Here is an 18,019-nt window from a genome sequence, read left to right as displayed (position 1 = left end):
GCGAATCCCACATGGCGGGCGTTTTGTGGAAACCAATGCATTTCACGTTTGCCCACCACCCAATCGGCAGCCGCGTCCCCATGTCCGCGGACAGCGCAAAAGTCAGCCAATTTTCCCGGCCAATCGGAGGCTAGTCCGCTGACTTTTGCGTGGTCCGCAGACATCGGGACAAGTCTCAGCTGATGGTGCACATACATGGGGAAATAAGCAGGCCTCAAACACACATTTCATTTGTATACATGAAGATAAACTTTAATGTTATCAACATTTTCTCATGATGCTATTTGTCTCTTCCTTACTTTAGTTTACCTGTATGTGCCTTGGATTTGTATGCATTGTGGTTCTTCATATTTGTATTATTTGTACTAGCAAAAGTGTAGTAAGTCTTGAATTGTTAGCTAGTTATTACATGTTTAACATTACTCAAAACTCACATAAAATAGCATTCATTATCGTACTTTCCAAAATTACAAAATTATAAATATTGTACTTCTATGATGCATGCTGCAGCCCTTCCCTATGTTTATATATGATTAGGTTCCTGTATTAACAACACTCAAATACAACGTTGTTTAGATGAGTACATTCTTTAATCAATTAAGTAGTTCACGATAGGTCTCCCGATCACCCCTGACATCTTGTTACCAACATTATAAACACAACCCCTTGTAGGGACTTTTGATCAAATTAATTTCACATGTGATGTCATCAGTGATGTCATCAATGACATTTGTGATGTCATCTTTGGTGTCCTGGGTGTTAGTCTTAGCAGTGCACAGTGGTGGCGCGAGTTATGGTTGCTTAGCTTACCATAACTCGCAAATTTCTGAGGTTTTTCAGTTTTACTTGTAACCATAGCATCCCTTTAACAAAGTGTTTTCATTGAATTTCATATGTTTTTATTAGTGCAACTTAACCATAACGCCCTTTAACAAAGTTGTTTCATTGAATATATATATATATATATATATATATATATATATATATATATATATATATATATATATATATATATATTATTCCATGAAAAACTTTAGTTAATGATCAGTCAAAGTGAGAAACTTAATGCAACAAAACCCCTGAAATACAGTGCATTGGGGAGTGATCATCTTGAAGCGTTCGAGGGGCACCTGGTTGTTCTTGGGTACCGCAAAAATCCTGCAGTAAAACCCGGAGCCCCTGTCTAATGGAGGCTCCGGTTCCACCACTTGCATGTTCAAAAGAAGTCTGCAACAGTGGAGGAGAGGAGGGCGGAAGAGAAGGAAGAGGAAGGCTGATGCCTGTGGAGACTACTGAAAGAATCCAAGGACTTGTGAAAGAATTCTTCCAGATGCTCGCAAGAAGAGCCATCCGGACCCCCTCAGGCAAGCTATTTTCCTTGACCAAGACGTCATTGCTTTTTGCCATCTGAGGTGCGAGTGGAGGACGGGGAGCGAAAAAAATCCCTGCAAGGTCCTCTGCTGCTTCCTCCTGTGGTTGCTGGGGGATCTGTCTGGCCACCAAGACCTGCGGTCCCGAAAATCTTTGAAGCCTCTGAAGTAACGAGGCTCGAAGTCAGACCTGCCCTGGCTCTGTGGAAATGATTTTTAGGCCCCAGCTTCCTCAAGATGGTCGAGGAATTAGCGGTCTGGGTGGAAGTTTTCTTTTTTGTAAGTTTGTCATCAGTGGACGAGTGAAACAGCCGGGCCTTTTGAACAGGAGGTCGAGGCTCCACTCCTGCACATCTGCAGAAGAATGTGTGGCTGCGTCCCCTCTGTCTGCCTCATTTCGACTCCCAGGCAGAGGCCTCTGCTGGCTGTGTCTGAAGGAGGCCTGACTTTCTTGGGGAAGGTTCAGCAGGAATTCCCCAATCTCTCACCACAGCTTCTGGTTAGCTGCAGCAAGGATAGCATCAGCGTTGGCCTGGGGCAGGTGTAGCCTGGCATTGAGGTAGCACCTCCTGCCGAAAGACTTGAGGGCCTTGTCCTCTTTGGACAAACAGTTGGCGGTGGCCATAGCCACAGAGGACGAAGAGGAAGGCTTTGAATACAAAGACGCAGCCACAACAACAGGGGTATGTGGTTGATGGTGGGATGCCAGAAGTACTGGTTCACCATCCAGCAGCAGAAAGCAGCCGTCCAGTTTCTTGTTCATCTGGGCATTGGTCCAAGGCTTTTCCGAGACCTTCTTGGCTAGAGAAAGGATGTATTTTTGGAGTGGGAGGCCCAGGCGACCCGTGGCGCGTAGGGCCAGGACCTCCACCAGCACTCACAGCTCTTGGGGTGCCCGTTCAGGATGGAGCACCCTCAAAAACTCTGCTAGTCCTTGAAGAAGGTCATGATACTCTTTCATGGACGCAGAAGACTCCTCTTACTGTACGCCATCGCCCCTGACCCCATCCCCGGGAGTCTGGGTCCTGCATGAGAGAAGCCAGAGGGGACCCCCCTGATCAGCTCCAGGCTGCGGCTGTGTGTCCAGAGGGGACTGAGGAGGGGGCGTTGGTGGTAGCAGTGGAATGGGCACCGGAGCCAGAAGGCTTGGAAGAGTAGGGGGGACCTGGACCGGAGCGGGTACAGGCTGCAGTACCGGGAATCCCGGTGGGACTGGTGGAGGGCCCAATTCAGGAAGCCTTGAAGGTACCACCTAGGGGACAACTTCCTTGATGAGGTCTTTGCAGAAAGCTGACATCTGCGGGAAGCTCATGAGTTGGAGATAGCGCTAGAAAAAATGATCCCCACAGAGAGCCGGGTCACAAGAGGCCTTCTGTCCTGATTCAAGCACCGACAAACCTGGGATGGGTATCAAGTGGCTGGGAGGCATAAAAGTAACCCTGCGGAGACCACCCACCTGAGCCAAGGGGCTCGACACTGCCCCCTGAAGGAAGAGGACTGGAACTGCCCTAAGTCGCCGATTCAGAAGGCGATGGGGCCTGAGGCCTAGAGTCAGGATCTAAGACAGCCACTGGCCATGCAGGCTCCACTACATGGTTGTCTGCCATTTTGGGGCCTTGCACCACGCCCTGCACGAAGGCCCTGCACTACGGGCAATGTCCGACATAGCCGGAGACTGTTTGTACCCCGAATCAGAAGCAGGAGTGCTGACCTCGGCGATGGTTCCGGTAGGCCTAGGACCCTCTACCAGCGAGCTGGTAGTCGAATCATCCCCCTGCATCACAACATGAGAGATGGCTCTGGTAGGCTGTTAGCCCTCAGGTGGGGAGCTGCCGCCTGGAACTAGAGCTCGAAAGCCCCTTGCACACAGGTGCAGAAGTGGAAGAGCTGGAACGCCCCTTGGTAGATCACCCAGAAGAGCCCCTGGGCCCCTTGGCTTGTGATCCGGTAGCATTAATGGCCTCAGCTCTGCTGCCAGTACCAGAGTCCAAGGCCCCCTTCGCAGCCGAAGGTCCAGGGAAGGAATCTCCGTGCTGGAGGGTCCTAGAAAACAAAGAACCTACTTTCTCTTGAGAAGTCCTGTCGAAGGAGTCCTCTAGATGACCGGATGGTGAAGAATGGACGATTTCTCTACAGGGGAAAGACAATTCTTTAAGGATCACTGATTAAGAGAGCTGCAAGCTGCACATGCGTCCCAGCTGTGATTGGGCCCCATGCCCTGAAGGCAGAGCGCATGGGGGTCCAAGGCTGGAAATGACCGATCGCAGGATGCACATCTCGTGAAGCCTCCTGCAGCCGACATGCGCCGGGGGAGGCAAGGCACCGAAGGGAGGTGAAGAAATTTGAAAAACAAAAGAAGGGGAGCACACAGAACGTTGAAGACAGTTACTGCGCCTAGCTGCCAGGTCCGACACCATCCGTGCGGAAAAAGGGACTGGGATGAGGTGCCGGATGGCGAGGCCTCGGGGGAATTTACACGCCACGCTATACTAAATTTAAAGTGGAAGCTCACATTTTCACTGCCAAAACTTCGGGTACCGACCTTATGTTGGGGGACGCCCACAAGGATGCAGGAAAGGGGATGGAACGAATGCGTAAATCTTTTTACATAATACATACAAATATTAAAACCTGATCACAATAAAAACTTAGAAGCAAGTAAAATAACAAATCACAAGTTAATACATTTCAAGATTTCTTTTCATGCATAGAACATTGCAAAATCCTGCAGAAAATGTTTCCCCGAATACAATCTAGACCAACATTGATCATTTTGAATTGTGTTTATGTCATAAAATAAGTTTAAATAACCCCTTGTGTAAACATCAAGTGGCGAGCAGTTTCTATCATCGTAGTACAAAGATGGCACCTGCGATTTTGCAGTGGAACCGCAGTCCAAGGCCCAAGTCTAGGAAATGTAGGTAGTTGTTCAAGCCAAAGTTGCATTATAAAGCAGCAAACATTTTAATTAGAAAGTTATTGATGTAACTCACTGGAGCATAGTTGGGGAAACTCTGTCTTACATATATGGAGTATAAAGATGTATTAGCTAGTATTGAAAAATGATTAGATCTGCTCCAAACCAGCGCTTTCTTTTTTTCTTTCTCTACAATGCTAAGGTTAAAAACTGGAGGGACAAGAAAATCAATGTTCGTAAAAATGGATTTGATCTCATTAACCCAATTTTTTAGAGCACCAGTTGGTCGGTCTAGCTCAACACAGTTTGTGAAACAAGAATACATAGAAGGATCATTCCCTTTTTCATTTATCATTTTCAGATAAAAAAAAACAGTAATAGCTATTTTTGAAATACAAGTAGGAAATAAACCCATTTCACAATAGATAGCTTAAACTGGGGTGCAGTTAGAAAGGCCTAAGTCCAGTCGCCACAGTTTCCCCTCTAGAATCGTAAACCCATCTATTTCTTTGCTGGTAAAGATCTGAAGGCAATAAAGGGTACTAGGGAAAATGCTTGTTTTATAAAGATAACAAGACTTCAACCAAGTAGCCAACTCTCTGGGTAATGAATCTTCTGATGGCATTACATTTTTTCTGTATTTTATCCTGCACAACTTTTGCAAGCATATTAAACCAAAGTGTGTCAAAGATGGTTACTCCCAAGTATACATACTTGCTAACTACTTCTGTTGGCTAATTGTTAATCTTCCAAACAAAGTTGCTTGCTTTCTTTTTCTTGTTGGCTTGTATAATCAAGATTTTTTTTTTATTAATAACAAACCGATTTTCAGAAGAACATGTTTGCAGGGACAATAAACTGCATTGGAGACCTATCAGAGTATGGTCAATAATGCGTATCATCCGCATGGGTCAAGCAAGCAACATGCTCGGAACCAACACGAGGTGGAAAGTTAAGAACTTTCTCCACATCCTCATGGAGGTCGGTGACATACAAATTGTACAGTACAGGAGCATGGGAGCAGCCCTGTTTGAGTCCATAATTAGTTTCTATTGGCTAGCTCAGCATTCCTTCCTGGTTCATTCTTAGTTAGACAGTAGTTTTAGAATATAAAGCCTTGGCAAAATAGATAATCAGCGGATGCAAACCCCATCTCGCCAGTTTTTCCCAAAGGTGCTAGCGGTCCACTGTGTCAAAAGCACCAGAATATTCTACAAAGCACATATAAACCCTTGATGGGTTCAGGGTTCAGATATGTTTTCAATCGAATCAACTGAAAACGAAATAATGTCTTTATCTTCAATGTTATCATAGTTCTGCTCCACATTATAGTAATTAGTATTATGATTATAGTTATTGCTGAATATACATGATCCATTCACAAACTAGAATCAGATTTAGTTCAGATTTATTGGCATCAAAGTCAGTATAAGATCTGTAGATGTTGCAGAATTTACGAGTATCCGAATTTCTCAGAGCTGCGTCCATTGGGCAGAGCAAATTGATCTGATGGGAGCTTGAACAAAACGTTTGTACTTATTTTTAAGTTTGTTTGTGTGACATTGCAAATCTGTAGGCATTTTATAACGTTTCCCTAACCTTCTAATATCTTTTTTAAGCAGTTTTTTCCTTGAAGCAATAAGATGATCATATACCTTGCCATAAGTGGGCCCTTTACAAAAAATGTTTTGGGACTTTGTCCTCATGAGATCAAATATATTTTCCATAATCTCATAGTATATCATACTGTGTCTTTAAATATAGGGAAATCCTCTACAATTATATATGCAAACTTAAGAACATTACATATATCAGAATTCCATTCCGTCCAATGGATTGTATTGCCTGCCTGATTAACAGAGTGATTCCCAATTAAATAATTAGTAGGTTTTCTATAATTACATAGCATAAAAAATGTCACAACTACGTGATCACTCACAAAAGTAGGGACAAGATGTAAATCACTCATATTTGTGAGAAAACTGAGGGTATCCTCACACCTACTTCCCTTGGATCGTCTTCTCGGGTGGTCAGGGAAAGGCCATCACGTTTGGATACTGACCCGGGCAAGGGGGAATCACCTGGGTGGAGGGTCCTTGGGGATTGGGGAGAAATGTCCACAGGTGAGACATGATGTCCCCCATTTCCTTGTAATATTCAACCTCACCCTCCCCCAGCCTTAAATGCTGTTGTCACTCACTTCCCCTCATTCATACCATTATAGTATTGGGACGAGGACTTGGCGACTATGAGTGATACACACTAACATGTCATTTCACCACTCTGGTACTGAGACAAGGAAGACGGCTGCAGACTGTTGTGAGGGTCAGGCATATCCAGAGAACTTTACTAACTATGGTCAGGCAATCGGACTTGAGGACTCACATCTGTAACCTGTTAAATGGTTGGAGGTGTATAAAAGTGGAGCAGACAACCAGAGAGAAGAGACTAGCAGGAGAGAAGCCGGGTCGAACGTTGCAGGCCTGAGGGGAGAGAAATCCTGTGGAGAAGGAGGCTGCCAAAGAGGGTCCTGTTCGGAAGCCAGGATGCTGGTAAGTAACCAGCAGAAATGGTGGCGCTGAGGCCTGGGTGTGTGGTGAGAGGGTCACAGAAGTGGGAGCCTCACTGGTTGGTAGCCCGCAGCAGGAGCTACAGGGCATGGAAGAAATCTGATTGCTGCACGCTACCAGCAGCATCCACTGGAAGTGAGCGGAGCAAGCGGAAACCCACAGAAAGAGGACTGAAGTGCAAGCGGGGCTCGCAGTACAACAGAGATGTTCATGCACAGCAGAAGAAGAGGAGAGCAGCCACCCGTAGGAGCAGCCAGGGACCGCTGAGTGTACAGAAGGGAACACTCGTATCGAGCGCTCCTGTTGGCTGTCACAGGGAAAAAGTTAATACTACATGAAAGAAAGGAGATGTACAAGATACAGTAAACCCAAAGTGAAGGATTGTGGTGAACAATACGAATAGGATGAACTGTAAGCAAAGGAATAAGAGCTAAGAACTATTGGATACCGAAATAAATAAAGCTTTTGACAAGCCTGTGAAAGCTTTTGACAAACCCATGAATATAAGAAAAATGTGTATGAAGTAGACGTACAATATATTGAAAGCAAAGAACATATCTTATGAAATGCACTGAAAAGCAAGTATTGGATATTAGTGAAGCATGTGAAAGTAATGTGGTGAAGGAAAAAGAGCACCACGAAGTTAACTGCATGAAAGAACACATTGTGGCAAAGTCAAGAGACTGGCAAAGAGGAAAACACATTATGGCAAAGCCAAAAGGCTGTCAAGGAGAAAGCCAAGTGAATGTGAACCAGAACCCGGGTGCAGTTACAAAAGAACTGATGTGGGCAAGAAAGCCTATGGTTACCGGTTACGTGACCTGTAATGGGTGGACTGTGTGGTCCAACAACTGTGCCTAGACCAAGGATACCATATCTGTGAAAGCCAAAGAAACATACAGAGAGAAAATTCAAGTGTATGTACGAGATTGCTGAAGTGAAGCAGAAGAAAGCAAACTGTTTGAATTGTCAAGAAACCAGAAGGAGTGTAAAGTTGACGTGGAAATGGCTTTGAATATTGAGGGACTGAAACAAAGTATAAGTTGGCAAGTTGGACAAGATGACGTCATGGGGAAGGGAAACCTAAAACCTTATGATCTTTGTTGCTGCCTTCTGGAAGGGAACCTCGAGATTCCTTTTTGGAACTGTGTTGTCTTCTTGGGGAAGGGAACCTCAAGGAAAAGGAGCTGGACAGCAACCTTAGAGCTGGGAGACGCGCCAAACTGTATTTAGAACACTATTTATTTGTTGCTGACATCCCTACACATTGTTTAGCTTTAGCTGTGAGGCCAAGTATAGGTTTTTGGACACAAACAGACTTTTACATTGTACTTTCTCACTCAGACTTTCCTTAGTTTCTTTAGGTAGGGAAATCCCACCTCAGCATAGGGCAAGTTAAGCCTTCAACCATCCTCACATTTAAGTTAATAAAACTACTTTTGTTACAACTTTGATTATGTTGTGTGTGTCTTGCTGCATGATGCTGTCACATACAATATTATAAAAAATCCTATTAGATATCAATGCATAATCAACAATTTCCATTGGACCATGTATAATGAAAAGCACAATGAGTTTCACGTGTTTTATGTAGCTGTTTTAAACAATATGCAGAGATAAAGGAAAACCATTTGTATATCGCCTCATCCATATCATCACAATCATAGTTAATGGCTTTTACTCCAAAAGCATTTGTGACCATATCAGAATCACAATCCACATCAGTGGTACTTTAAAAAAATGTAAAAAATAAAAAGGACATCACCATGTAATCTCTTTGGCTATGAATACAAAGCCATTTGTTTATAAAATATTCAATCAATGCAATATTCGATGTAGAGTTCACATGATCTGGAGTATTTTATACATTGATACACAATATTTGTTTGGTGGACACAGTCTAATTAAGAGTCAAAACACCAGCTAATATGTGTTGGTTACAAGAAGCAGGCACAAAGTCTTCTAAGGATAAATAGTTCTGTGCTCCAATGATCAGGCCACCAAAAGGTCTACCCGTTAGACTCTTACCAGCCTTCGGTTGAATAACTTGATAACCATCCAAAAAAGTCCTTAATCAGCCAAGTCTCTTGCAGAAATAATAAGTCTGCATCCAACAAAAAGGAATGACCCTCAGGTTTGAATGCAAATGAGTTGTAGCCTCCAGTATTCCAAGATATTATAGCCAACTCCTCAGTGTAACCGTCAATAGGTCAAGAAACATCACCAAAGTCGCTGCTCCCAGGGTTTGGCCATCATTGCTCTGAACATAGCAATGATTGGCATGAATATCCATCACACATTTTTCAGCCAACACATTAATTTCTGCAAATGTAATAGGGCTTTCTTTGAGTTTTGGTCGTGCATTTTTCAACTGAGCCAAAGAAGTGATTCGTTTTAGCTCATACCCCATGTCCAAAAAACCTTGATAAAATGGCATTGCCAAGTCAGCTATAATGGAAGAAACAAAGTGAATAATAGCCCAATACGCTTCAATGGCCTTGTGAGGAAGCTCTTATAGTGGAATACCACTCGTAGTAATTACATATAGTTGTGCTATATACGGTGCAACCATTCAAGAGTATTGTAGCGATTCAAAAAGGGGCTTCAAGATGTAGCATATAAGTCAGAAATACTAATCTTGTTCAATGTATTAACAGGTCCCTTTTGATCAGTGTAATGGCCATTCATAACAGCGTCGATAGAATGTGTTAGCACTACTCTAGATTTGACAGGAAGATGAGGCATAACTTCTTGGTTCTCAGGTCTCCTTCATAATTTATACATTGATTCACACACTCGTAAATCCTTATCACTGACGGCACAGCTCAATTACTGCTGATTTTTAAAAAAAATGTTATAGCCATGAATCTAGCGTAGGGCTGGCAGATTTTAAGGGGCCACTAAAGAGTGCTCCTTTTGAGTTACAGTTGGCACCAACTCAAATCGAGACTGAGTTTCACTGCATTCAGGAAGTTCGGGTAAGGACGCTGTTAGAGATTGAGACTGATTTGTCACCACGGTAGCCTGTTTCTTCTGTGTAGATGGATGTCTTCTCAAAGATTCCAATTTATTTTTGTGAGCTCTTTTCCTTTTTCTTTTTAATCGTATAAGTCCAGGTTTCTGTTTGTGACTGTCCCTTTTATCTCGGTTAGGAACAGGTGAAGTTGGCTCATAACGCCGGGAGTTACCAGTATCAGGAACGCTCACAACAGAAGTGAGAGCTATGTCTATCTAGAGAAATTAGGCACCTGTTCTGCCATTCAAATTATAGTGAAGAACATCATCAACCAAATGAACAAGGCCATTTTGTATCACCTGTTGCTCCTTGAACATATTATTGCATGAAAAGAAAAGTGCCTTTGAAATAATAAGGAATTTGGATCCGGATGAGGTTCGTCATCGGGAGCAGCAGAGGAAGAAGATGGATTATTATTGGCCTGTGAAGACACATATTTGCTTTCATGAAAGCAGGCCAAATCAGGTGTACTGGATACATTCAGAGCGTCGGTCATACCCATGTCATTATTGTCATTAGGCACTGCAGGCTGCAGTCCTTCCGAATCATTCTTTAAAGCCATTACTGAGTCCTTCTGAAGGCTAAGACAGGTTCAGCAAATAATGATCGTCAATGGGGTTGATTACAGACACATCCAAAGCAGGGTGCCCATTGGAAGAGCTCATTTCCATGTTTCCTTCCCTGGGAGCAACTTCAATAAGTACCGGCTGCCTCGGTTTTAAGTACGCAGTGATTTTTCCTTTCACTGCTTCCTCGATACTTCTTTTGTTACATACACCAGAGACAATGCCAACTTACACTGGAGGCAGATTCACATGCCGCTCTGCTGCTCCCTGTGCAGTGGGAACTTCCTTCTAATGGCGGGCATGCTTTTTAGAGCATTAGACCAGTGAAGCATGGAAGATATTATATGATTACTTGGGTGTAAAGGTATATTTAATATGTTAGAGGCAGATAAACACAATACCTTGCAGTCACTTGCAACATGCAGCGGACCACAGCGGACCACTTCCACTTCCGAGGTTCTTTTTCCTCCACGGCAACTGCGCAAACTACAGTTAAGGTGCACTTTACTGTCTTGCTATGTTAAGTACTTAGCCAATACAGATCAACTAAGAGGTGCCCCTGCAGATTACAGCCACCAAACCAAAGACTGGCAAAGCACCAGATGTAAAAGCACTTAATAAATGTGGAGTTAACCTCTTATAACCCGCTTTGGCTGCCTCTAACAGTGGATTAAAGCCCCACTTGCCAGATCAGATTTGTCGGAGGTCTCCTGCAAGCCAGTATGGCCTGCTCCAGGCCCCCCTCCCAAATCCCTCTACACTAATGCCAGGCAAACGTGAGCACCAAGCCCAGCCGGGCAGGAGGGGAAGAGGGCATTGCACAGGGATAACTTCAGAGCACCTCCCCAGTCCTGTCACCAATGGGGCCTGCAGTTTGCAGATCGTGCTCTCACCGTTTGTCATTGACAGGGCAGATTTTATGACTGTGACCAGGCGCATAGCAAGGCACTGCCCAGAGCCACACCCAGCTCTCAAGCACGTCACGCCACAGACTGCCAGGGCACAGGGCCACGAAGGGTCCACAGATGTTCACCACTGCTGCCTGGGGCCAAACCCAGCCCTATCGCCTGTTTGTCTACTGTCTGACACGGGGTAGAGAAGAAAGAACCTCTCAGCGACCTCTCACTGTGCCAATATAGCAATGTACTAAGCGTTTCAAGCCACACCTCAATTCCACAAAGAAGTTGCTTTCGACTACGCCTACCAAAAAGTTAATGAACACCAGAAAAATAACCTGAGAGATGAAATGTTTCAATAAATATGCTTCCAAAGTATAAAAGGTGCGCACCTTTTAAACCAGCAATGTATAGTGAAATGTTCCCTGGAAAACAAAATCCTAGTACCATACATGTGCTTGTGGTCTTGTGGGTAAACATCGGCACTGGGTACATGACAACCTAAGTAAAATCCTGGTAGTCAAATACTTGAGCAAGCTTGCCAACCTAAAAAAAAACAATGGGTTGCATCCGCCCGCTGTAAAAAAGATATGCTGTCCATCCACATGCGTTTTTACTTGTGCATGAAAAGCAGTCAGAATCAAGGGAGAATTACTGCACCAGTGTCCAGGAATTAAACCTCTCTTGGCACATCATGGACAAATACGCATGACTTACTTGCCCTCTCATCATTTTTGCTCCTCACCCCAATGTCTGGCTTTCAACAATACTCTGCTTTATAATTGAAAAGTACACATACCATAGTGTCACTCAAATATATAAATCCTTGTAGAACTATGTTAGGAAAAAAGTTTACAATTGGGCATTATTCCCCCCATCTTGACAGGGAGACTATGAATACCAGAATTCAGCAAAAGGCAGAGAAATTGTATCTCAGAGAGCACAGGGACCATAGAAGATATTTAAAGCACATTGTGGCATTATATATATATATATATATATATATATATATATATATATATATATATATATATATATATATATATATATATATATATATATATATATATATAAATAAAACAAAAGGTTACTCTAGTTTGCTGGATTAGCAATTCTCAATGCTCCTTACCCAGAGATAGCTGCACGGTTTAAAAAAATTATGTGGATGCCGTGTGTTTTCTTAGTGTGTTATGAGATATTTAAAACTTAGAAAACACACAGCATCCGAGAATATGGACTTGTGGACTGTCTCCCATCCATGCAGTAATCAAGACCAACCCTGTTTACCTTCAAAGCGAGGAAGGTGACAGCCCCCTCAGTCAATGTTGCTTTAGGTGGTCTTGTAACTTGTGCTAATTTATTAGGCAACATGGCCTTCCCCTTCCTCACTTTTAAGCTAAGCAGGGTTGGTCCCGTTACTGCATTGATGGGCGTGCCAGATGCCTATTTCCGGGGTATGGACTACAGACAGCCGCAGCTATGTGTCCGAAAAAACATGTATTTTGTCCCCCAGACCCTGACCAGGTGCCCCCCCCCCTCATTTGTGCAAGCTTCCCCCACCCCTGATGGCCTCCTCCCCTCCCCTGTCCTCTCCCATTCCCCCCACAACACACAGTGTTTCTGTGATGCAGTTTTCTTTGAGATATTGGCTATTCGCGGGTTTACCCCAGGTTATAGCCGAGGGCATGGAAAAAATGTTTGAGCCTTCCTTATGTTGCAAACTTGGTCTCTAGCCCCCTTACAACTCCCAAATTTCACCTGGTGTCCTCTTCCCCTTTCGGCCCCTTCCTCTACCCTGATGGCATTTGCATGTTTTTTGACCTGCATAGGACTTTTTTTGTGTTTTATTTTCCTATACCCTCGGCTATAATCGGGGCTATCTCTTGCATTGAAAAAAAAAGATGGTGGCTGTTTCATTTATAAACACCTGGTTTCTTAGCAATTTACCCAAGATATAGCTATTTATTTTGGAGAACGGGCACTCCCTTCTAAGTCAAATATTTTTTAAAAATCAACTAAACGGAATAACCCCAAACCACAAGAGGGTCACAAGTTTATACTTCATGCCCAAGTTGTTTCACACCTGGTCCAAATCCATCCAGAGGTTTCGGCTGTGCGGTCGAACAAAATTTGACCTTTTTGGTCTTTGGAAAAATGAATGGCAGAAGGCTGAAACTGTGATTTGTTCTGATTTTTTGTGTTCTTAATAACTTTTCTATTTTTTAAAATTATTTATTTTAACCTTGTAAAAAAAAAAAAGAGGCACAAGATTAGGCAGCACCAAAATCGTGCAACCACATTCAAGATGAATCGCTGAGTCTCATGAGGTGACCACCTTTGGAGTCAACATTCATAGGGGGGGGGCGGACCAGACATCTTAACTCTTACCACCAAAGCCCTTAACAAGCAGTGCCCTGAATATGTAGTAGTACTAAGACATTTGTAAAGTGCCTTTCACCAATAGTATGGTCCCAACGCGTTGTCGGTTGAACGCCCTCGGAGGACCAGAATCCAAGTATGGGAAAAGTTTGAGGAGGTGCTAATATGCATGTCTGCATATTGGCCAATATTTAGGGTGTGAGGGGTGGCCCAGTCCTTGCTGCCCACCCATGTAGAGCTGGCATGTGGATAAGTGGTAAAAAGTGGGGTAGAGGGTGTATGAGAGAGTGGGAAAGAGGATATGTTTGCAACTACGTATCACATTTTTGTAACGTTCTTATAGCAGAGGGGTTGTGCGAAGTGTGTTCAAGAGGTGTATGATGGCAAGTGCGTGTGAGTTTGCAGCCGTGCCTTCAGCTAGAATTCCTATGTAGGTAGATAGAAAGGTTAATGCATGATCTGCATACTAGGCAGGTGCCCAGGGTTGGTACGTTGGCTAAGCATTGAAGCAGATAGATTCTTGAAGGACTTGGACTCGAAGAGCTCCAATGAATAATCTGTGATTAGCCGCTTGCACTATTCTGGGGTCAATAGCTTGTTGAGTTACAAAATGATCGTCAGTACAATCTACCAGCTGAACACAGAGCTATGATTTCAAAGGACTATATTTTGTGCACCAAATTGGAGTAAGGGCTGTGTTCTGTGTTTATGTCAAATAAGATGGTGGAAGTATAATACTGAGATAATGTATGGGTGAAGGATGCTGTACCTAGAGTCTAAAGAGTCCTTCAATGTCATATTCAGTTGTCTGCATTAGAGCCTAGTTGCATTCTGCAATATGCAATGGGCTGGGTTCGAGAGGTGGCTATGCTGCTCGGGTATCTAGAGCACTTGAAGTGTTTGTCATCTGGATGCATACTATACTTGTACAGGGTTAGCATACTGGAGGAATGTGAAAGTAGCCTTAAGGAGTGGGTGAGTTGTATCTTATAGGTTGCTTGCTGAATGAAATCATTGATGAAGGAAGAGGGTGTTGTATCTTACCTAGCCGAGATTGATGAGCAGGTCCGATGTCTGGAGGGCTTAGCCTGATTGGGAGGGGGGGTCTGTGAGTGTCTCCCCATCTCCTTTTGGTGGTCTAAGGAGAGGTTACATGGTTGAGCCTCTGAGTGCGAGAGCTCTCTGGTTATGGGAATGGATTTAGTATGGCAAGGGGGGGATAAGGTTGGTGGAGGGAAGAGACAGGTTTTGAGGGCTTTCTTCAAGGTAAGGCAGAGGTCAAGGGGAACGGAGTTCCAGATAGTAGGAGCATGAACCAAGAATTAAGTGCCTCCTAGTCTGGTGAAGTTGAAAGGGTAGAAGAGACAGGGGAAGATTTACCTGAGGATGCAGAGGTGATAGGGGCAAGAACTGAAGACAGTGTTGATGTGGCTACAGAGAGTAAGGTCTCAGTAGAGGGTGCAACCTAGGTTCTTTACTGAGGTGGATGCAGTGCGTGCGGGTGGGGGAGACCTAGAGACGGTGGCCAGGCAGAGGTTTGGAGAAGGAGTGCAGTCTTACCGCAGATCAGGATTTCGGTTTTGTCTGGATTGAGGAGGATGTGGTTGATCATAATTCAGCGGTCTATATCCGTAAGGCAGGCGGCTAAGTCAGAGTGAGGGGAGGAAGGGGAGATTGGAATCTTGAAGATGATCTGAGTGTCGATGGTGTAATTGTGGCAGGAAAGGTCGAGTAAGGTAGAGGTTGAAGAGGAGGTGGGAGAGGGATGCTCTGTGAGGGACCCCCTGCGTGACAGGGTGGGAGGTTGAGGAGAAAGGTAGAAGGATGGTGATTAGAGATCATTTGGAGAAGAACGAGGGATCCAGCTTAAGGCCAAGTGCCTGATGCCTAGGGAGCAGAGTATGTCAATGAGGGTGGTGTGGTTGATGGTGTTGAATGCTGCCGAGTGGTCAAAGTGCAGAGCATCGTTCAGCGTCTGCTGATTTCTTCCATGTATCTCAGAGGGAGAAAAGGCGGGATTCTGTTCCGTGGAGAGGTCTGAAGCCAGGCAGGGTCAAGGAGACCGTGGTAGTCTGTGTAAAGAGAGAGTTAGGAGTATGCTTTGCAATCTAGGAGTTTGGCGATGTAACAGTTGTTTGAAATTGGGCAGTAGTTGGAAGGAAGGAGGGGCTCCAGGGGATCCTGAAGGGCTGCTGCTGGAGGGAAGCCTCATGAATTCTGGATGTGAGAGAAGGACTGGAAGAGACGTTGTGAGGGGGTAGGACAGGGAGAGAGGGGGAGGGATGAGGTGGGTGGGAAGGGAAGGATGCTAGTATGGAGCTGATGGTGAGGTTCCTTTGGATGCCAATGTTAAAGCAGTGTCCTGACAGGACATTTCAGAGCAGTTGCAAGTGGAGGGAGGTGGAGGAGCAGGGAGGGGCCTTGAATTCAGCAATAATCTTATGGAAGTCTTTGCTGTGTTGAGGGTGTTAGAGATTCGGGAACCATAGAAATATCTTTTGGCTTTCCTTACTTCAGCTCTGTAGACCCTGAATTGTCTGGCTAGGCTGGTCCTGTTAAGGGGGGGATGTGTCAATCCGCCACTTGCATTCTAGGCGGTGGTTGAGGGTTGTGAGGGATTTGAGGAAGGGTGTGAACTACTTTGGAGAACTGCCATCTCTGCAGGTGGATCATCTGAAAGGGGTGAGAGACGAGAGAGCATCAGGAAGGCAGCATTCGATGGAAGGGGATTCCCTTTAGAGTTAGCTAGGTCAGTGGAGACGATTACCTTGTTCCAGAGGGTGATAGCATGAAGAGGTCTGGAGAGGGAGGCCAGGGGAGGACGAGGGGTAAGTAGGGAGAAAAGGATAGCAGAGTGGTCTGTCCATACCAGCGAGCAGATGGAGGGGGAGATTAAAACAGTGGAGCGGAATACAGTGTCAAGGGTGTATCCGGCTGAGTGGGTGAGACCGAATACAAGTTGTGTCATGTTGAGGGCTTCTAAGTTGTCGAGGAGCAGTCAGGTCATGTGGTTTGAAGTGGAGTCAAACCAGATGTTGGGGTTTCCTAGCCTAATGAGTGACGGCTGAGAGATCAGGATGACCGCTAAGATTATTTGCGAACGTTCTATTATAGCCAGGGGATCTGTAGATGAGGAGGAAGCTGTGTGTCACGGAAGGAGAGAGTTTGAATTTAACTAGTAAGGATTCACAGTCTGCTTCGCATGGTTGAATCTCAGTGTGTAGGGCTGTGAGATGAGGTTTGTGGAGTAAGGCTATCCCCCCTTGCTGTGCTAGGTCTATTGTGTACTATCAAAGAGTATCCAGGCAGAAAAGTTTTATGTGTGAACAGTTGTCAGAGAACCAGGTTTCGGGAATGAAGAGGATGTCTAGATTTTCTGACGAAATTAAGTAAAGATAATGTGTTTGTTTTTTGTGACGGATCTAGCATTGATGAGAATGCAAGAGAGAGGGTGTAGTGAGTGGGAAGGCTGGGGGCGTGTATAGCAGGGTGGTTAGGTGAGCGAGCACACGGGGGGGGGGGGGGGCTTCTAGAAAGGATATTAGGGTGGATACGAAGTACCGGGAGGGAGCAAAGGGGCCTCGGTGGAGAAATCATGGGTGTGAAGTGAGGAAAGAGAGGACAGAGTGGTTCTGAGGGGGTGGGAGGGAGATGACACTGGGGGCTAGGGAGAGTAGAGTTCTCAAGAATGAATGATGGATATTGGGATTTCGGGGTGGGGTCTGCTTTCTATAGGTTTGGCAGAGAAACTGGTATGTCATCCAAGGGGAAGAGTCCAATAGCTGAGAGACTACAGCACTTTGGGTCTAGTTAGCTGATGTGTGATGCTCATTTGTGTGTGTGCATATTTACACCCACAAACACACATAAATCCCAGTCTGTGACATGTCAAAAGAACTACAAACTACTGATCTTAGAAAAATGATCAGTTACAAATTTGATAACATCTTACTTTTGCATCAAGAGCTTTCTTGATGCTTATTCTTCTCTGGATTCTTGCCTCGCCTCTTTCAATCTGAGCCATAATCCTCTCAATGTCTTGTAGTTCATTGCAGCGCTCCCAGAAAACAGCTAAAACACAAAGAAGGGAATCTTATTTTTTAAATATGAAATGCAAACGGGACAAATAATAAGACACAGGGTACATTTCTGGGCCAGGCCGTACTGTAAAACCGGCTGATACTGTACCCCAAACTTTATAGCTGTCTAGTATACTGCAAACGGTGTACTTTAGCAAAACAAATCATCCATGTATTAAGCGCCTGCACTCTTTTAGCACTGAATGGAAAGGTAAGAAATGCAGAA

The 18,019-nt window shown here is 44.5% G+C and overlaps 1 protein-coding gene across 3 annotated transcripts in view; it reads right to left on the bottom strand.

Annotated features, from left to right (window-relative positions):
• Positions 1–18,019, bottom strand: part of LOC138480867 (probable global transcription activator SNF2L1) — a 1,964,402-nt gene that overhangs the window by 240,233 nt on the left and 1,706,150 nt on the right. For all 3 annotated transcript variants that reach the window (XM_069612650.1, XM_069612651.1, XM_069612652.1), the window contains one exon: positions 17,667–17,785. In XM_069612650.1, the coding sequence (XP_069468751.1) occupies positions 17,667–17,785 (119 nt within the window). The remainder of the gene's footprint in view (positions 1–17,666; positions 17,786–18,019) is intronic.

Source organism: Ambystoma mexicanum, chromosome 5p (genome assembly GCF_040938575.1).
Source record: "Ambystoma mexicanum isolate Mex_15411 chromosome 5p, UKY_AmexF1_1, whole genome shotgun sequence".
In the NCBI taxonomy this organism is placed as follows: domain Eukaryota; kingdom Metazoa; phylum Chordata; class Amphibia; order Caudata; family Ambystomatidae; genus Ambystoma; species Ambystoma mexicanum.
Note: the sequence above shows the minus strand (reverse complement) of the source record. Positions and strands in the feature narration are given on the sequence as shown.